Source organism: Colletotrichum scovillei (genome assembly GCF_011075155.1).
Source record: "Colletotrichum scovillei strain TJNH1 chromosome Unknown Contig00008, whole genome shotgun sequence".
Taxonomy (NCBI): domain Eukaryota; kingdom Fungi; phylum Ascomycota; class Sordariomycetes; order Glomerellales; family Glomerellaceae; genus Colletotrichum; species Colletotrichum scovillei.
The window spans coordinates 1,553,462-1,573,095 of record NW_023336266.1 but is presented as its reverse complement, the minus strand read 5'-3'; the positions used below and the strand labels follow the sequence as shown (position 1 = coordinate 1,573,095).

Here is a 19,634-nt window from a genome sequence, read left to right as displayed (position 1 = left end):
CAAGCTCCAGCGAAGGAGATCGCGGCGGATTGTGTGGTGGCTGTCCGAGTAAGACGGCGTCTACACTCCCCGAAGTAGGTAAGTGGCTGGGGTGTGTGACAGCACCCTAGAGTCTGTTGGTTGCGATGAACGCATGCAAAGGGCTTTTAGCTGTCGAATGTTGATGGCCTGGACAAGTCGGAGACCGACTGTCTAGCTGTAATTGGTCTTAGACCCTTGACGTACAGACATAGTATGGAATGTATTTGCACATGACATCGGACAACGGATGGCAACTGGGCCCGGGCTGAACAGACGTGGCGCTTATTTAGTAGTAAAATCCACATTTTCCCCAAGGGTTGTATGGACTGCGCGGCGCTACGGAGGCACAGATGCCGACAAGCTCATTAGATGCATGCCAGCAACCACGTCAATGTCGGCACGGCCCTTCTACCAACCTCCGATGGCCGGTTGCAGGACGGTGGGAGACATCAAAGCAGTCTGTCCATATAGAAGCTAGAAGAGCAGATATCAAGACGATGGGGGTGCAATTCTTACAACTGTGTCTTCATTCCTGGGCCTGAAATCAAATACATCAATCAGCTTGGAAGCATTCAACTCATTGAAGCTCTGACTTGACTGGAGGTCTTATCACTTACAATCCCCAACATTCGAACTCTTTTCACGCAATCGCAACATCGAACGAACTCTAATTCAACTTTACGACCCCTGCCAAGAACCAAACTCAATTCCCCTGGCAACCCAGTTCTGCCAAGCCATGTCAACTTCAACATCAGCCACGAGTGGCCAGCAGGTAAGTTACCCCGTATCACCGTCATGTTGTCACCGCTGACATCGCATAGACGCCGAAAGGACCTCCTTATGCACCAGTTACAGCTCTTCTGGGCTTGACGCCGACCGTGAAAGTCGACGTGCCAATCTGCGCCGTCTTGATCGTTTTCTTCCTCAGCGGATTCGTCCTCAATATCACCATTTTTCGGCGGAACAAAGCCCGCGGGCACAAGTTCCTGCCTTCGGTACTTCTCGCCGGTTTCTGCATGGCCCGCAATATGGCGCTGGTCCTACGCATTGTCTGGTCTACCCGCCACGACAATGCCAGTTTAACAATCGCCGCCAATATCTTCGCGGCCGCCGGTGTCATTATCCTCTTCATCGTCAACCTCATTTTCGCACAGCGTTTGGTGAGGTCGATACATCCCACCTTCGGATGGAGTCGCATCCCCTCAATCGCCTTCAAGGCTCTTTATGCCTACGTCATCATTTGTCTCATCATGACCATTACGATCACCATCATTTCTTTTTACACCCGCAACCCATCAACCTTGAACACCGCGCGCATCATCCAGTTGTTTTCCGGAACATCTCTTGCTACATTGGCCTTCTTGCCGATTCCGATTGTCATCGCGACCGTACTCATCCCCAGCAAATCCGTTCCAGAGCCCTTTGGCAAGGGTTCGCTCAGGACAAAGATCATCCTGGTTCTCTTCACTTCCACCCTGCTAGCGCTGGGTGCCGGCTTCCGCATCGGCGTGAGCTACACTACGCCCCGGCTTGCGTCGAACCCAGCATGGTACCACCACAAGGCCTGCTATTACGTCTTCAACTATGTCATTGAGTTGATCGTGGTCTTTACCTACGCACTCAGCCGTTTCGATAGGAGGTTCCACATTCCCAACGGATCCAGTGCACCGGGTCACTACTCTGCAGGTGTTGTGGACGAGAAGCACTCGAGCAGCACTAGCAATATCAATGACATGGACGCTGAGCGGTCACCAAGTTACAAGGAAAGCTTTCGAATGGAGAACAGCTCATAGAAATAAGATATGACTTATGAGAGGGAGCAAGGAGTTTGATAGATCGTGATTTAGAAAGTAGAGAGTTATAGCTCTTCCTACAGCAGGGAAACAAGTGAACCTGCAGAGAATGTAAAATATGTAATATGTTAAGCTCCTTGAACCATCATGAACGGCTGTGTTGTGCCTTTCCGTACCAAAGGGACCTCAGTACGAGAACTCGAAAGCAAAGCCGACGTCTGGATCATTCTGATAGACGGCGACGGTCACGATGCCATCTCCATAGTTGTAGTTGGTGTAGCCGAGATCATCAGGTTCGGCGACACGATCAAACCGACCCGGAGCTGTGTTGAACCGGATCGCTTTGATAGGTAGTGATCCAGACTCAGGAAGACCAAGGGCGCTCAATCCGCCAATCTTGACAAACCAGACGCCAGTGTTCGGACGACATCCAGCCAAGATACGCACGACTCGCTGGGAGGGATCGATGGTAGCGTACGTATCCACAAGCGTGTCCTCAGACATCTCGGTGCGCACACGATAGCCCGTCATGCTCTGGGCATAGTAGACATACACCGGGTACTCCCGAGCAGGCCGATAACTAGTGTCATACATGTCATAATCGGCGCCGGTCTTGTCTTTCCCGAGAAGATATGCCAGATAGTCGTTGAGTTCCTGACCGCCTAGCCAATTGGCCCGGAGACCTGGCACGTTGTGTCGCTCTAGCTGGCCAATGTTCCATATGAGACCGGACGGAACCTGCTGATCCGGGTGGCCGTACTCCTGGACATTCCAGATACCCTGAAAGTCGACGCCAGCAGCGTTCAGATACTGACGGTAACTGTTGAGCGAGGTAGTCAAGTCCCCGTTCCCGTAAAGGAAATGAAGACTGATCTGGTCTGGGATGGAGTTGTTGGACTTTATGAACTCAGCCCAGCGTGAGAAATAGTGTTCGACGCCTTGCGAAAAGTTGGGCAGATGACCGTAGGACGGCCCAATGACCTTGGCATTGGGGAAATCCCTCCTGTAGAATGGTGAGCTGGAGGAGGCCTCGGCCCGGGGTTGGGTGATTAACTTACATGATCTTATGGTATGCATGGCCCCAGTACTCCAGCCATCTGTCTATTCCTCGGTCGAGGAAGTCGACATTGTCGATCTCGTTCCAAAGGTCCCACCAAATGTTGTCGACCATGCCATCTTGTTTCAGCAGAGCGAAAAATGTGTCAAGGAAGTTGTCAAAGTCTGCGTAGCTTCCTCCGTCGCCCGGCATCGGCGTCTCGGCGAAATTCGGATACGAATCAGTCCCCCACATGTCATGGATCATGATTTGGAAATTTCCCCCGTGGCGGCGTGTGACCTGGTATGCAGACTTGAGGTACTCGTAGCGACCCTTGGGTCATTGTAAGCGCAGGTAAAGGGGTTCCATAGGTTAATTTGGTACTTGCCATGAACTCGTTCAGTCCTCGAGTCCATCCACGGCGGGGCTCGGCCAACTGCGAACCACCAGATCTCATGTTCCAGAACTTGATGTCAGATAGCCAATGGTCAGGAATCTGGTCGGGGTTGCTTGGGATTCCGAGTAAGACACCGGAAGCCATATGTTGCGGAGCACCGGCATTGTCATTGAGCCAGACGTAGGAAGACCCAGAGAGATCACGCTTCTGGATGTCAGAATGGGATACCGGTTCTGGAGCACTCAGAACTGCGCCCAGGGCTGGCAGTGCCAGGGCCGATAGGACGATCAAAGCATTTCGAGCCATGTTGTCTGTAACTTCGGCGCGTTGAATGGACTTGGAAGATGGCCTTCGAAAATCCTTCGATGAAGAACGAATGAAGGAAGGAATGCTCGAGCGGCCAAAGGGGGTTTTATATGGCAGACCTCTTCCCGCACTGGCTTCGCGGGTATCACCATAACATCTCAGACTACTAGCAAAACAGCATCTCAACTACAGTTACGGAAAGAATCTTGCCCAAAGGAAACTAGTAGGCAACTCGATAGGCGCCCATCAACGTTCATTTTCCCGGGCGGCATCATCGCTTGTCGGGTCCGGATAAAGAACGCCAAGTCCGGTGGGGGTATGCCCGGTGGGCGGCCGGTGCACAATGCCGATTGCGCCGTGCCGGTATATGTAATTCAAAAGTGAGAGGAATCGCTATTGGTGTAAATATCTTCGCCGAGCACACTTAATACTACGCAAAAGAGCCGGTGTGATGCTCGGCAGAAACACAAACGGCGGGGGCGGGGCATCAAAGCCTCAAACGGGGGGCGAAGCTGGGCATCGAATAACTGAGACCACCTCTTAATCACGATTGCTTCTCCTCTCCTCATAATGGTGGATGGAACGAGATAATTATCCCTGAAGCCCCTTCTCTGAGGAGCATGGCCATAACTATGCTGACCCACGTGCATCCCTACTTCCATCCAGGCTGTTGAACCGAGCATCTAATCAATCAAACTGATGGATTAGATTACGTCAAAGTCTAAATTCACGGCTTATCAGATGGGGCGATCGTCGCTCGTTTGAACCGGGACTGGACGCCGATTCAAACAAACTGGAGTTATTGAGCGAACCAGATATCTCCTTTCTCTAGAGCGGGGCTTATCCAGGTACAGCGCCGAAAGATGCATCCGCGCGGGAACATTGTAGAGCGCATAGTTGAGGGAAAAGGAGTTGAAAGACAACGAGAACTGTCCTTCGAGGCGTATTTAAAGATGGCGGCCGACTCTTGCTTGCTCACTTGATCCTTCTCATCATCACTCGGAAACACAAAACAGAATCCCAGACCAACAAAAAGCCAATCACGGTATCATCTCAACTATGAAGTTCATCCAAGTCTTTGCGATTTTCGGTAAGTTAGTTGACGACTTATATCGCGGAAGTCCGTTGCAAACTAACAATTTGGTGCGCAATAGCGTCGATGGCCATCGCGGCCCCCCTCGCTCAAGAAGCACGCACCGAAGCAGCAGCTGGTCTGGAAGCGCGCCAGGGCTGCCAGTGGGACCCCACCAAGCCTTTGGGCGGATGCCCTTAAGTGCATGATGGTTTCAGTAGCACACACGACAACTCGTTGAGTTTTCAGTTTAAGTCAAGTCAGACGGAGTCAAGCCCTGGTGCTTCTATAGTCTTCACTTTATGCATTCTATCTTGGCCATCTTCCTCGAAGGCGATTATTAAATATCATACATACACATTAAATCCTCAAATGAGTCGTTCACAACCCCTCAATCAACTTGGGCAAGATGACATTGTTGTACTCCCACACCACAGTCGAGAAGCCTGCAGAGAAGGCTGCTCCCGTGTACCAGGTGGAGCGGCGCCCTTGAAGAGCTGTCTGCTTCTGAATGAATCCTGCACGAAGCTCCTCGCCGGTAACGCGAGGATGCATCTTCCCGTGGTTCGCAAAGGCAACAAAGCTGACTGTGCCGTTTGAAGCAGGGACTGTCCCGGCATCGATCAAATTGCCAATGGACTCAGCAATGACGGCCTTCATGCTCTCTGAGGTATCCTCATCCGTGCCTACAGCCGTGAACTGGAACAGGTCTTTGGTACCGCCAATGTAGTCGATGCGACCCACCTGAGAGGGGATAGGGAAGACGGTGTAGTTGGTCGAACCGGGAGCGGGCGACCTATTGGAGTAGGCGGTGCTGATTTGCAACGACGGGTGACGGAGGATGCCAGCGTAGACGGTGGTGAACTCGATCTTGTCGAATACTTCTGTCTCGGTCTCGTCTAGACGGAAAGGTGCAAGACTTTCGGGGGTCGGCTCGAAAGCGATGAGCAGGCGCTTTGCGTCAATGCAAGTCAAGGTGCCATCAGCGCCGGCAACCTTCACGGAGACACCCTCGCCAGTGCGTTGAGCCGTAGAGACGACAGTGCTGGAGTAGAGAACATCATCGCCGAGGAATTTGGCCACGCTCTCGTACAATTCGTAGAGACGTCCCGAGGCAGGGACCGCAGCGGCGGCGGTTCCTAGCAGAGCCCGCACCATGGGGACGCCGGAAGCCTGCATCACGAACAAAGTCGGCACGTCCATTGTGTCGCCAAGTCCCTGTGCCGTGGAATCCCAGATCTGGGGTACGGCGGCGGCGATGTCGTACTTTTCGACGAACTGGCGGAAGGGCATGACGAGGTCCTCCGGAATGGCGTCCGCGTCAGGGAAGTTCTCGAAGCCTGGGAGGATGATGTCCTCGTACTTCTCGAGAACATCGAGGTACCTCTGCAGCGCGGGATACATGGCGTCTGAAGAAGGCGCGGTCCAGCCTGCCACCGGCGAGCCCGTCTTGAAGTTGACGTACTTGTAATCAAGAGTGGTGAACTGCATCGACCCACTGGTTGAGACGTTCATGCGCTTCGGGAAGTCAAAGGTGTCCTTGTACTCCATCCATGCCTGGACACCGACGTTGATGGACTTATTCGAAGCCGAGTCATAATAGAATGCCGTATGGCCACCCTTGGAGATATTGTTAGTCACGATACGTAGTTGCTTCAAGGAGAGGCATCCAAAGAAGGGTGGGTGACGGGAGAGAGGGCGTGACTTACAAGTTGACTGGCTTTTTCTACAACGACGACACTCTGTCCATGGTCTCTCAACCAAACAGCAGCGTGAGAGCCAGCGGCACCACCACCAACGACAATAACATCCCGAGAGATGGTATGGTTGCAACAGCTCAACCCAGACACGCCCTGCGCCACAAACGTAGCGACGAGACTAGCACCTGCACGCATCGTGCTAGAACGCATGTCGACCGAGAAAGCGTGGATAGTTCAAAGAGTTCTCACCAACACGTGATCTTCTGGAATGCGGCAGTGCTTCTGGTGTGGTAACGCGATTGGTATTGAAACGCACGTCTACGGCGAGTCTGCAGAATCACGGGAGATTTTAAATCGAGTCGTTGATTGCCCGCAGAGTAGCACAACATCAACTCCCGAAGGTTGATAACTGCGTCTGCATAGCCTACGTACTTGACTTTCCCAAACAAGTATGCATATCTCGGTTGGTGGAATCGATCGTCTTGGCCGCCAGCCGTTCTCGCCGACATGGAGTCTTCACCCCGCATTGGACCAACGGCCGCTGCATGCCGGAAATTGCAATGTGACTGATGGATCCTAGACAGGTGAGCCAAACCGTGGAACTTTGTTGGATGTCACGTCGATTTTGTCGAACCAACAGATACAACAGCGAGAGAATACAGGCATCTTTCGAAGATGGTGTGATAATATCATACCTTGAGGGGTTTTCGAACCAGGGTCTTAGGACACAATGCTCCGCTTTAGAGACCGGGGCTCCGAGCCCGGCCGTCCGAATAAGTTGTACCATCAACCAACAGGCCGGGTGGATAGTGGCCGGGGTTCAAATGCAGGGGCGCGGCGCCAGCAGAATCCACAAGTCCCACCCGGGCCGATGGTCTTGATCATCCGAGCAAGCCCATGCATTCGAATTCGCGCGGTTTTGCATGATCCCTTGTCGATGTTGACAGATGAAGAACGAAGACCGGTTGTGGCGTTGTGGGTAAACTTCCAAATCACCTCGTCATTGCCTAGAAACAGTAACGGGAAGATTGGCTTGGGATTCGAACATTGGCTTGTGGGTCGTTCACTACTGCCGCGGCAAACGTGGTCCGCGCTGAGAAACGGCCTGATATCCCATATCTTCCTGTCATATGGGTCCGTTTAGACCGTGCGTGCGGTCTGTGGTCAGATCGGGCTGGGCCGGATCGTCTGTTCCACTTGAAGAACTAGACAGCTGTGCTGTGCCATGGAATTTCTCGACTTAAGACTCATGTGTTCGACGAGTTGACAGTCTGTATTTGACAATCGATGCCCTATACTCTCACCGTTTTATCCTTGTTCTTGGCATATGTAGCCCATGTGGCAACTCGCTGCCCGGAAATCCCGGTATGTTCAACCCCTCTTCTCCCCTGTGCCACACCAATGCAGATTCTTCAAGAATGCACGTTGAAAAGGAGTCACCAACAGGGTAGTGGATCCCTCGGAGGGAGGCATCTACGCATTGAGCAATAGTCTCGCAAGGAATACGACGTCTGTCATTTGGGGTTACTGTGGCATGCGCGGTACCTCCAGTGTTACCACCAGTTGAGAATCTAATATCAGTTACCGGCTAAGTACTGGTGAAGCCCGAGTTGTGACAAGTTTTGACAAGCTCCAAGGTGCAAATTTCTTCTTCTGCCCCTTGAGCCTAAAACCAGAAGCGTCGAAGAAGGGCGCATGAAGCCAGGACCGGAAAGTCGTGGGGCCAAGCCGAGACCAAGAGTGCTCAGGTTCCCTGACATTTGTAGCCGTAAGAATAAGCACCAAAGTCTTGATACTCTCTGTAGGATTCCCAGTGATACTGAGCCCCGAGAAAAGAGGGTGGCCTTATCCACAAGTCTATGCCGCCCTCATCTTCGTTGCTGCTCTCTTTCTACCCTCTCCAGATTCACAATCATGAAGTAACGATGGATGGCCTTTCTCCAGAGTACGTCAATGCTAGCAATGCAGGGCGGATCGTCGGCGTGGTTGGCGCTTTCCACTTCATTGCTTTGGCATTCGTCTCGCTGCGTGCTTATGCTCGCGTGGTAATCCTCAGGGCCTTTGGAACCGAAGATGCCCTTATGGTGGCTGCCGCCGTAAGTCCGTGCTCTTATATCAGTTTGTCCGTTTTTGAAGGTCGAAAAGAGATTATTAACTTCAGCACAATCTAGATCCTCGCTCTTGTCTCCTGGATCTGCCTGGTCCTTCAAATACCTTACGGTCTCGGTCGTCATGGCTCGACAATTCCGACAAACGACAGAACCGAATTCGAGCAGATATCTTTCTGGAAGACAGTTTTATCAGATGGCGTCGCGATGGGACTGTTGAGGATATCGATGGCAATAAGTCTACTTCGACTAAAGAGGGACCTTCAATGGTACCGATGGTCGCTTTACGCCGTAATTGGTATGTATGAATACGAAGCTGTCGCCTCAGATCCAAAACTTCGATGGCTAAAGTCTGTAGGTTTTGTCATTGCGTACTCGATTCAAGCAATTGCTTGGTTGTTCGTTTACTGCACGCCATATTCGGGCTGGTGGGAGTTTCAGTGGATGAACCCCTTTGATCCAAGGTGTCACGACTTCAATCTGTTTATTAACCTGACGTACTGGAATATCTGTAAGTCATGCTGCGTGTTAATCTGTCACGATTTCTGACAAACCTTTGGGTCAGCCTGTAACATCTTTACCGACATTTGCTTGGGAGCGCTGCCGATTCCGATTATCTGGCATTTGAAAATGAGATTCCGCGTCAGACTTTATGTGATAGGCATCCTTAACCTTGGTTATTTGTAAGTCTTAATCATGTCCTGCTATCCTTCTTGATTCGCGAATGCGCTGACATGATTCTCAATCCAGTGCAGTCATTATGGGCATTCTCAAGGCTGTATTCATGTTAACCACAGGTGGCAATCCAGATGCTATATTCGACTATTGGGTCCATTTCTGGCAAAAGTGAGTCTACTTTCATTCAGTCAACTACTTTCGCAACGCAATGTGTAGGCGTTAGTGAAAGTGCGCATGCTAATCAGTCTCAATGCGAACCAGTCTCCAACTCAACATCGGTATCATCGCAGCCTGCGCCTCCTACCTCAAACCTCTCTTCGGTCGCCTCTTGAAGATCAACAGCTCAGTCGACTACTACCCTAGCAACGACCGCTACGGCCGAAGTGGTCAGACACCCCTTGGCGCCGGTGCCTCTCGCAACACCCCCTACGCGAGCGGTAACAGGAGGACCAGCAGAATCCCGCTGGATCGCAGTTTACATGACGAGTTCGAGATGCACACCAAGGACGAATTCAGTGTAACTGAAAGATATATTTCTGGCACAGGTACCAGAGCTGAGGTGGTGCGCTCTCCGATCGCTATGGAAGGCCGATGTTCCGCTGAAGCTGTGTATGCTGGTGCTTTGCCTTCCGATACGAACAGCGAGGAGATTATACTACAGAAAGAGCATGGAAGAGGTATTGTCTGCACGAGGGACTTTAGCGTCAAGTACAGCGAGAATGATAGATTTGGGCCAACAGGTTCATCGAAGTCATGACAGACATGGCAAGGCACTTCTTCGTTTAGGAATTGGCCTTGGAATCATGTGTAGTGTCCAACAACATTGAACAATGCTATGGACAGGAGAAATATTTCCCGGTGTCTTCAGTTGATGATTTCTCATTGAGGCCTATGGGACGCATACTTCTTCAATAGCTCCTCTCCATTGCGTTTGGTCGTTATGATAGTCAGAAGAGTTGTATTTTCCCCGGCGAGACTCATCCGCCCGGGAGCTGCTTCATTCATAAGGTACCTTTTCATCTCCCAACTGCCCAACTACATGTTGAGATTTCCGCCGGGGGCAACCAAGTCCCAGGGAATTCGACGACACGCAAGCGAAAAACTCTCATTTTTGCATGCCATGCTCATGTAACTCAGATAGACTAGCGAAGGCGGCACTGGGATGTTTATGATACAGGTCTATACCAATTTCAATTTCGACACTTGGTCATGGGCCCTCGTAGCAATGGACGTGCCAGACCTGAAAGCCGGCGGGAAACCTCGGCACTTGCCAGCCATCTCCTGGATCGGGTACAGAAAATGCAACGCCCAGCTGGAATACGACGATCTCGGACCCGGCACCGAACCAGCAACAAGACGTCGGGTTCTGATAAGCTGAGATCTGCTAGTTCCGGATATACGCCCACCGGGATGCGTTATCGGGTCATACGTGGAACCAGTGGAAGAAGTGTCAAAGCGGATTCCATCGGCCACGAGCCAACGGCAACGTTGCTGCATGTCAGCAGTTGGGGAAGTTGAGAAAAAGGCACGCGCCGGACTCCTGCGCCAACACGTCTGATGACGCACATGCATGATGCACGGCGCCGTGAACGGTCCCTTGCGATGCCAACTCTCTCGACTCGCTGCACATCGGTCCGAGTAAAGAGGACAGAACACATGAGCAGCTATAGATAGCTTGCCAACATGCAACGGCTAGTAGCTAGTCAATGTTCAGAAGTGTGGCCGCGGCGATATCATTTTTCCGAGGGAGCAGGTCTTTTTCTCGCAGATTCTGCAGTCTGATGTCTTCAGCTAGACATTTCCCAACCCACTAGTGAAACGCAAAATTGAATAAGCAAGGTGATCTTGCCAATCGTCGGTTAATTCGCAAATCATAAGGTTATCAATTCCAAGGGAAGACCCTGATCTTCGGCCCGCGATCGAGGAGAATCAAAGTCTCAAAGATGGCCGTCAAGCCGTTGTTCCCCTCCCCCGCAGCAGGTACTCCGGTATCTTCCTTAAGTAAGCCAGCATGAGAGCCGTATGATTGGCCAAATGGCAGGTTCGTTCCTAAACTGGCAGCCAGCAGACGGGCCCACGCCGGTCTGAGCGCCCGGGTCCGTTCGTCACTTGTCTCGGTGGGAAAGTGGGGTTTCTTTGCGTCGTCTCGATCCGGGAAGGAGGCACTGAGGACTGCCACTGATTGAGTGGCAGGTTGGGTCTTGCCTTGTGACTAGACCGATCTCAGGTAGCTCCTGCTTCTGTACCGGCTGCACGTCATTCGCCACTTTCCTCCGAACCACTCAGCCGACGGGTTCTTCGTTCTTTCCCAATCGTTGTTGGGCAGGCACCGGGTAAGAGATACAGAAAGGCAGGAGGCGGGGTGATGGAGGAGGTTCCTTCTACCGCCGGCGTCAAAGCTAGCATCGCTGGCTGGAACTTGGGGCTGCTGACTAGCGACTTCCATGCTTGGGTGAAGAACATGTGGTCTGTTTGACTGGCCCAAGCCGTGAGGAAGGAACCAGATGGGAGGTGCTCTCGCTCTTGCCTCCCATCTCGCCCGGTTGTTTCCTTTCCATCAGTGATGCTCCGGGTCGCTATTAGATAATCAGCGCCATTACTTAAACCACCAAACCACTTGCCACCCACGGCCTTTGACTTCTCCCATCTCCATCACCACTTCACTGCACAATCAAACAATCAACGACTTCGGTCCACATTCAAGGCAAACAAAACAACTTTCAAGTCACTTCAAACGACTCCACCAACCATCAACATGTCTGGCTGCGGATGCGCTTCCACCGGCTCCTGCCACTGCGGCAAGGACTGCACCTGTGCCGGCTGCCCCGTAAGTTTCCCTCCCAGACACTGATCGCACCATCAGCCACCAAGATGACGTTACTGATACTCTTGTTATAGAACAAATAAGCATGTTCAAAGCTTTAACTGTTCGCCATGATTCACGGGTGGATCTACGGGTTGTTTGGACGGATTGACCACATGGTTTTCGAATGGTTGCATGCAACCAGATGCGATGGAACTCCCTCACCCCCTCACTTCAGCCCTATTGTCGATAGTCGTTAGGCAGAGATTTGCAATGCAAAGTTGATATCGTTAATCCTCGCCATAACTCGTGCCTTCCTCGTGCGGTGAACCCCCTTGTCGTAGGGTTGTGTCACCTGAATGCCGTCTGCGCTGACCTGTCGTTAACATGTACGACGCCAGATCCATATGACACCCAGTCATACTGCTGCGCATCATCCTTGTACAACGCAATTTCGCACTCCTCTGTCCACAGATCGCACTCTGATAAGGATAGCGCCTTGCACCCTGTGCTCATTCCATCTCTTCTTCCTTTCTCGTATAACGCCCAGCTCAACGTTCCAACGACCCTCGCGACGTAAAAGAACGCAGCAAAGATAGACCAGGCATATTCCCACTTCGCAATTCTGCACCAGCCACGATTCTCTAGCCACGCTTCGTCACAGCTTCGGGTGAGATACCATGGCCTCTCGCTGAGGTGATGAGTGTCGCTTAGATCGGGTCCGTTCTGCGCAGCGGCACTGCAGGCCCACAGAACGCTGAGGAAGGCGTCGTATGCGAGGTTCGTCCATCGGGCTTCGTATTGTAGGGTCGCCATCGTTAGACGGGCGAAGAAAATCGTCGCTCCGAGGACCGCGGTGGCCATGTTGGAGGTTGTTAACCTGGACGAGGCGATAGATTAGTGTCGAGGCCTCGGCAGAGTGATGGAAGAGCGCGGGAAATCACCTCTGGCTCCATATCAAGGGTATCTCGGGCGGCTCTTCGTGGTTGGCATAAAAGTATATCCGTAGTCTCGGGTTCGAACACCATCCTTCCTCGCCGCCGTTCCTCCAGAGTCGCGAGCGGAAGCGATCCGGGTACGCCACGCCGAATAACACGAGAGCGGCGAAGACGACGACAGCTTCGATACACAGTAGGACCGCGATCAGGTCTGGACGATGGATCGATCCTCTCAGTCTCTGGTTCATGATCAACGCCTCTCAATAATCAAGGTATTGTGAATAAGGAGGTATCGGCTCTTCGGAGAGCAGAACCGGATGCGCAGACGCAGGTACGAACGCCATGATCTCTAGAAGCGGCATCGCAGCGACAGCCCAGGCTCTCTTATTCGATAAAGGAAGCTCGTTTCGCTGGTGACGACGACAACGACAAGGGAACTGAATGCCTCAAACTTGCTCGATGTTGGGGGCGGGAAGGTGGTTCGTCTTTTACATCCCGAGGACGGCGACTTCGATGCTGGGGTGACTTGACTTTTAGGCGTGGGGAGACTGACTGGTGAGGTGGTGAGGGGTTCGGGAAACTTGCTCATTCTTGCGCAGTTAGGCGGCTACCACATGCCGCATGACAGACCAGCCCCTTATTGTCTGCCAAGGGGCTCTTTATATGGAGAGTTCAAGTAGATTTGCTTTTTCTCTTGCTTCTGCAGGTAATTTCGGCAAGGTTTATGTACGGGTGGATGCATGTTCACAGTCGTACAGTCCGACCCGCATTACGTTATTTCGGGCACCTGAGGAGCCGCCGACTACGCGCCGGACCCCAGAACTCTTCATTCTAGACGTCGAGCCTTGTGAAGACTAAAAAGGCTTCGCTTTTTGACTCTCAGATGATTGATGGATTGTTTTCCGGCGTCAACCGACGAGGAGCCGTCCGGACTTAAGTCGACTTCAAGCTTGGCTCTCCGAAACCCGACCTGGGTTGGAGGAGGGGACTGTTCGCTGTCTTGTACTTCATCTCATTTGTAGCTTTACTTATCGAGAAGTGTTAAAAGCTATGTATAACTGGAATCTCCATGTGATCAAAGACGCATTGCAAGAAGGTGGCAGCTACCAGTCGCTATCTCCTAACGTAGTGTCCAGTCTCCAGCTGGGCTCTAAATCAAGGATGACCGTATCTTCTTCGGTGTGCTTGCAGCTGCTGTTCGCCATGATAAGGCTTGCTTTCCTTCTTGCCTTTGGTGTTCTCTCTGAGTCTGAAGCAAGAGTTCGACATTAGCTACCCGTAGCTCCAAAAATGTGTTCTATTGAGGGAAGGAGGACATAGCAGATCGTGCTATGCACCACACCGAAGTGAGCCAGCACCCAAGGCAAAATTTCAAGCACTCACAACCACCTCACTGGTACCAGCAAGCAGTGACAACCCCAACCTCCTCCCTCTGCCTCCTCAAAAGCTCATCCCTCTCGCGCCTGATAGCAGCAGCATCTTCCTCCTCAAGGAACCCCATCGCAACGCCCAACTAAGACGCAACAACCGGTCTCGGCATCCCCATGCCACCGAACAACAACGCGCCAGGAACCTCGGCGTAGGCGAACGAGAGCAGCTCCGCCGTGAAGCGCGAGATGTCGAATTGATTAAAGGTATGATCGCGCACACCTTTCATCTTGAGGAGATGGCGGCGGGTGCGGTAGTATGCCATTGTGGCCCAGACGAAGCTTCGCTCGGCGACCCGGGCCGACTCGGCGGTCATCCAGTCGAGGTAGCGGTTTAGGTGTGGTATGAATGCGGGCGGCACCGTCAGGACACGGATGAGGCCTACGAGCTGGGCGTGGGCGCGGACGCGGGTGATTGTGAGGCGGTCGCGGGTGTAGGTCGCGGGACAGGTTTCGAGGGGGCGGAGGCGGTAAAGGGTACCGCTTCCATCGTCATAGGCGCTTCTACTGGCGTATTTGTTGCCATTCGTCGGGATGAGCTCGTCGGTGGCCGAGTCGGAAGTGTGCCAGTAGAGGTCCCAGTGAAATTCTTCGGTGGAGAGGCCCTGGGAGACCATGAGCTCGTATGTGCAGAAGGGGAAGTTCGGGTCGTCTGGAAGACTAGTCGCGTAAATGTGCTTCTTCTTGCCGAAGTAGATGGAGAATGGGATCGAGATCATGATGTAGAGGGATCCGACTTCGAGTTTGTCCATGATGATCGGCGGATGGGTCGAGGGCGAGTAGGGTGCTGCTGGAGACTCCATTTCGACGAAGCTGAAATTTCTCAAGTGAGAAGAACGTTGTTGAAGTGAGGTTTATCTGAGAGTCGAAAAGGTGAAGAGGAAGTGAGGATGAGGATGAAGGTGGAGGATGGGATGAGATTAGGTGGGTGGAGTGGACAAGGAAGATACGCCCATATTCAACATGATGATATCGAGTTCAGTAAACAGAAACAATAGAAGAAACCTATCCCAAACTCCGAGATTCTTTCCCAAATGGTAATTATGTAACACGCAGCTTCCAACACGTCTAGACTCTACACCAGTAAAAAAAAAACATGAATCTCTCAGTCAACACTTCTGAGCCTCCAAGGTACCTGCCTCCTCAGTCGCGCCTCGCAAGAACAGTCGACGAACAAGAGGAACACTTATTTACTTCTCCCAAAAAGAAAAAGAAAAGAGAAAGAGAAAAAGAGAAAAAGAGAAAAGAGAAAAAGAGAAAAGAGAAAAGAAAAAGAGAAAGAGAAAAAGAGAAAAGAGAAAAGAGAAAAAGAGAAAAAGAGAAAAAGAGAAAAAGAGAAAAAGAGAAAAAGAGAAAAAGAGAAAAAGAGAAAAAGAGAAAAAGAGAAAAAGAGAAAAAGAGAAAAAGAGAAAAAGAGAAAAAGAGAAAAAGAGAAAAAGAGAAAAACATAACATAAAGACCTGTAAAGCCCCCAAGTCTCAACTCAGAAGTATCTTGCTAGTCCCTCGAAATTCAACACTATAATAGATATTTTACCATGGCTCCCAGTCTTTCAGCTCGATGTAACCGCAGCCTACTCTCTGAAATATTAAATGGCCATCTAGTGAATGACCTGTATTCTCGACAAACATACCCAAAACGAAGTCGCAAGACTTAAGGGTGGCTGGATCTGTCCCATTAACAGCCATCAAGGGGCAAAAGGTCACGGGAGCACCCTCAGGGAGATTTTGAGAGTCATCCAGGAAAGCCGTAAATTTTCTGGCGCAGTCAATGATTCTCGAATATGCTGTTGGGGCGAAGGTATAGACCGTACTGCCGCTCTCATCACGATGCAGCTGCAACTGCCCTTTCATTTCATAGACCTGAAGTTGGAGCAGGATGGCGGAAATTTGCTGATGACCTTTGCCTGGGCTTTGTATCACGTACCTTTCGAATGAAGCGAGGGGGGAGGGAACCATTGTCCCAAAGACTTCATGCTCGAAAGATATCGGTCCGTCCATAGAGGCCCAACTCCAGGAAGAAAACTTGATCCCGTTGGTACATCTCCCATCAGAGGCTATTTGAGATCTTCGGGTTGCCCTGCCCCTTTTCAGGTTTACATGTATCTTGCCAACACTCCAGTACAAGCTTCTAATCAAGCTCTTGTTGAAGTGGCCCCAGATACATATGTCGTCCATCGCCTGGCCCAAGCGTAAGGCCACTGCAGACAACGCCACAAGCTTGTCTGATTCTGGGAACGTGAGGTCACGGTTGGTATATTCCTCCACAACTCGGAACCAGACAGTGGTGAGGGTCCAATTGTCTTTTGGCTCTGTCGTTGACGGGATCGACGTCAGTTGCAGACCTTGAAAGAAGTTATCTTTGAGACTCAGACCATCCGGGAACGATTCGCATGCGTGTTGGCATTCAGCACAGCTCCAAAACAACTCTCCGCAACCGAACCCGAGAACACGTGGTGACAGCAATCTTCCTTGCAACGCCCACCCTCGGGAACCCAGTGGCTGGCGGTAGAGCGCGTCTTCATAATAGCTGGAAGAGAAGACGACACATGAATGATGAACGGACTCATCTCTATTGAAAATACATCTTGTATCAACTTCAGTGGGTGGCATAAAAGGTGGAACACCCCCTCGGAATGTACTCTCATATGGATTTGCAGCTCGGTACAGCGCAAGGCAAAGTATGCTGTTTGAGTATACGTCCGCCATCCGTGAGGACTCATGGGCCCAGTCTTCAGTACTTCCGGGCCCAGTCTGAATAATACACAGCGAATCGATCCAGATGTACAGGATATTGAGGCATCGTACGACTTTGAGAGCTTCGCGAAAAGCTTTTGGAAGCTCATCGTCGGCGATACCTGCCAGCAGCTTATCTTGGTTCCAAGCGGTGAGACGGAGGAATGAAGGATTCGAACCCCAGCAATAGCTGAGTGCAGCATACGGTCCAGAAACCGGTGTCGTCTTGGTGTCGATGAGTCGTAATCCTGAATCATGGATCTCTAGCAAGCGGGTAGGATACGATTTTGGTTGGCCTTTGACGCGACATTCTGCGTGTTCTGCTAAGCACGTACCCATCCAATACCGCACGGCTTTCAAAGCTTGAGATTCGGGTATGATGCCGTTCCTGACAGCGACGCTGGAGTTGACGTTGACAGATGATTTCGGATAGACACGGAAGTGGCGCGAGAACATACCACCGCTTCGATATGGGCTAGTGATGGTGAGCCGAGCAATGGACTCCGAGCCTGTCCGGTCGAAGGCAGTCCGATACATCCATGGGCCCGTGAAATTATTAAGTGAGTCATGCAAGTCCAGTGTCCAACGAAGTAATTCGCCACAAATGCGACAACCGCTCGCGGCTGACCTTGAGAGCGAAAGACTGTTTTGGTGATGGATCTTGTAATCTAGGTCGAACGCGATTCCGTTGGATGTGAGACCACGGAACATCGACATGCAGATTTTGCAAAGCATCTTTCTCCAAGTAAAACACGAATACAGAAGGTTCAACGACGTAATTCGCGCTGAAGTTAGAAGGTGCTGAGGATCCGGTATCACAATACCTGGTGTTAAGAAAACTCGAGAAGACCACGTTGTGGAGTAACTAACGAGAAAGGTAAAGAAGTCGTTGCATGAAGATGCGTTGACTGTCTTCTATCAAGTGGGTAAATCACTTCCAATACTGAGACAATGGCTCACCGAAATTTGATACGTTCTTTTTGCTGATTCGTAGATGTGCCATGAGATCCTGACAGACTACTATTGGGTGCCTTGCTTGCGTCGTCACTTCCCACGCCGCAGAACGCCACCAACTTCAACGGCATGTACGCAGGAGGTTAGGAGAGTCCGTCTTGGTTGAATCCTTCTCTGCTATCACTCCAATCGCGCCGATCGAGGACGACACTAGTAGAGATAGTAATACCGCATTCGCCGATAAAGAGAGAGTTGACATGAGTCCACTCGAAAAGCAGTTGCCCGAGTATGGAAGACAAAAGGATCCTGGATTATAAAATGACAACTCTGGCCAGTACGAGGGCTTATAAGGAAAGATGATAACAGCAACATGATATAGGGCATGCCAGCCTCTTATGCGAGTTGAGAACTGCGCCAACGCTGAGAGGCAAAAACTTGTTCGTGCTTTTCTTTAAGGCCCCACTGAACTCTTCATCTATGGCCTCGAAATACGTTTCTGCAATTTTGATCAGCAAGAATTCTCGGAATTCAGAGATCCACGGACCGTGATGTGCCATCGGCCCGATTTTTCCGACCTGCTCGGGTCTCGTGGAAGCGGTGAATGTTGAACGCTGTAATCTCTTTAAGCTTTTCAGCTTCTCAACCCGGTGGGATGTAGATTGCATGTTGGGTCACAATCTCGGTCTTCTCGAATTATTCCGGAGGTAAGAGAGGTGAAGGTGCAGTATATAAGAGCTGCAAGGTTACAGCTCCGACTGATGTAGTATTCAAGACTCATGCGAAAGTACACTCCGTCCTTTAAACAACTCGGCAAGCGCTCATCCGATTGACCGTTGCTATCGACTCATCTTCAAAATGCTCTCACAATACATCTTTGTCATCGTCGCGTAAGTACTTACCTTACTTAAGCCTCTCATTAACGTCTGCCAATGTGAACAGAGGCTTACTTTGTCACCCACAGCGCATGCGCCACCGGCTCGTTCGCATCTATCGCGACCTGCAAGGGAAGCTTCTACGCCGGCGCCTGCCAGGACATCTTCGCACCTGGAGCTCGTCATGACGCACTCACGCAGAGCTGCTGCCAACCTCCCCATGGCACGACTTACCATGATGGTCCCGGAACATTTGTTCGTCCTCCGCTACTTGGCTTGGTGTAAGAGAACAATGATAGCTGACATTTAATCTAGTGCTGCATCAATGCCGACTCCTCAGCTATCGCTTACTTGTCTTCATGCTGTTCCAACGGCGGGAAGAGACAGATCAACTTCAACCCCGTGCGGGGCGACTAAGTCGTTGATATTGCGGGTCCTCTCTAATGTATCTGAGTGAGGCTATTGACAAGACAGCTGAACATGAGGAGGCACGAGGCCCCGCGAACAGGCTATCTGGGCACATGTGTTCCATTATCCCTTTTTTTAATTACTTGGATTAGTCGTGTTGGAAGTCCGCACTACGGAGTATATGGGTATTGAATGATGTGGCGCGGGGCAAGCTTAACAACGCATTGACGCGCAGAAGACTGAGTATCTCTGCTGACCCCCCTCCCTTTCTGTTCGCCTTATTCTTGAAAAGAGGCTGAGAATCTCAAAAGTCAGTGCAAAGCTTACTTTATACCTAATATCAAAGCTTCATTGCACGCACATACACTTGTATTCACATTATTGCT

General features: G+C 51.2%; 8 protein-coding genes across 8 annotated transcripts; 3 read left to right on the top strand and 5 right to left on the bottom strand.

Moving 5' to 3' along the window:
* The first annotated feature begins 530 nt into the window (after positions 1-530).
* Positions 531-1,875, top strand: HER10_EVM0010210 (uncharacterized protein). Its single transcript, XM_035479677.1, has 2 exons — positions 531-793; positions 843-1,875. The coding sequence occupies exons 1-2, from the start codon at positions 758-760 to the stop codon at positions 1,812-1,814; spliced, it is 1,008 nt and encodes a 335-aa protein (XP_035330933.1). The 5' UTR covers positions 531-757; the 3' UTR covers positions 1,815-1,875.
* Positions 1,876-2,000: 125 nt separating this feature from the next.
* HER10_EVM0011552 (uncharacterized protein) lies at positions 2,001-3,553 on the bottom strand (the record flags this gene model as incomplete). The annotated part of the gene is made up of 3 exons (XM_035480980.1): positions 2,001-2,817; positions 2,873-3,183; positions 3,239-3,553. The coding sequence occupies 3 exons, from the start codon at positions 3,551-3,553 to the stop codon at positions 2,001-2,003; spliced, it is 1,443 nt and encodes a 480-aa protein (XP_035331005.1).
* Positions 3,554-5,006: 1,453 nt separating this feature from the next.
* HER10_EVM0003227 (FAD dependent oxidoreductase) lies at positions 5,007-6,605 on the bottom strand (the record flags this gene model as incomplete). Its single annotated transcript, XM_035472911.1, has 2 exons — positions 6,335-6,605; positions 5,007-6,245 (listed from the first exon to the last, which is right to left on the bottom strand). Exons 1-2 carry the CDS (start codon positions 6,533-6,535, stop codon positions 5,007-5,009), a joined length of 1,440 nt encoding a protein of 479 aa, XP_035330531.1. The 5' UTR covers positions 6,536-6,605.
* A 1,645-nt stretch (positions 6,606-8,250) lies between these two features.
* Positions 8,251-10,685, top strand: HER10_EVM0012489 (uncharacterized protein; the record flags this gene model as incomplete). Its single annotated transcript, XM_035481883.1, has 7 exons — positions 8,251-8,421; positions 8,497-8,731; positions 8,792-8,944; positions 8,999-9,116; positions 9,184-9,279; positions 9,373-9,793; positions 10,500-10,685. 7 exons carry the CDS (start codon positions 8,251-8,253, stop codon positions 10,683-10,685), a joined length of 1,380 nt encoding a protein of 459 aa, XP_035331055.1.
* A 1,580-nt stretch (positions 10,686-12,265) lies between these two features.
* On the bottom strand, positions 12,266-13,100 carry HER10_EVM0003930 (uncharacterized protein; the record flags this gene model as incomplete). The annotated part of the gene is made up of 3 exons (XM_035473591.1): positions 12,266-12,464; positions 12,501-12,794; positions 12,859-13,100. 3 exons carry the CDS (start codon positions 13,098-13,100, stop codon positions 12,266-12,268), a joined length of 735 nt encoding a protein of 244 aa, XP_035330574.1.
* Positions 13,101-14,242: 1,142 nt separating this feature from the next.
* Positions 14,243-15,082, bottom strand: HER10_EVM0003099 (uncharacterized protein; the record flags this gene model as incomplete). The annotated part of the gene is made up of 2 exons (XM_035472785.1): positions 14,243-14,338; positions 14,378-15,082. 2 exons carry the CDS (start codon positions 15,080-15,082, stop codon positions 14,243-14,245), a joined length of 801 nt encoding a protein of 266 aa, XP_035330522.1.
* A 729-nt stretch (positions 15,083-15,811) lies between these two features.
* On the bottom strand, positions 15,812-17,353 carry HER10_EVM0007351 (heterokaryon incompatibility protein; the record flags this gene model as incomplete). Its single annotated transcript, XM_035476910.1, has 1 exon — positions 15,812-17,353. The coding sequence occupies one exon, from the start codon at positions 17,351-17,353 to the stop codon at positions 15,812-15,814; it is 1,542 nt and encodes a 513-aa protein (XP_035330781.1).
* Positions 17,354-18,823: 1,470 nt separating this feature from the next.
* Positions 18,824-19,257, top strand: HER10_EVM0005342 (uncharacterized protein; the record flags this gene model as incomplete). Its single annotated transcript, XM_035474963.1, has 3 exons — positions 18,824-18,855; positions 18,930-19,095; positions 19,156-19,257. The coding sequence occupies 3 exons, from the start codon at positions 18,824-18,826 to the stop codon at positions 19,255-19,257; spliced, it is 300 nt and encodes a 99-aa protein (XP_035330663.1).
* Between the last annotated feature and the right edge of the window lie 377 nt (positions 19,258-19,634).

Excerpts from the sequence above, each read along its gene's own strand:
- HER10_EVM0010210 (XM_035479677.1), top strand. The coding sequence starts at position 758 with ATGTCAACTTCAACATCAGCCACGAGTGGCCAGCAG. Across the intron at positions 794-842 it reads CAGCCACGAGTGGCCAGCAG|ACGCCGAAAGGACCTCCTTA; the intron begins GTAAGTTACCCC and ends GACATCGCATAG.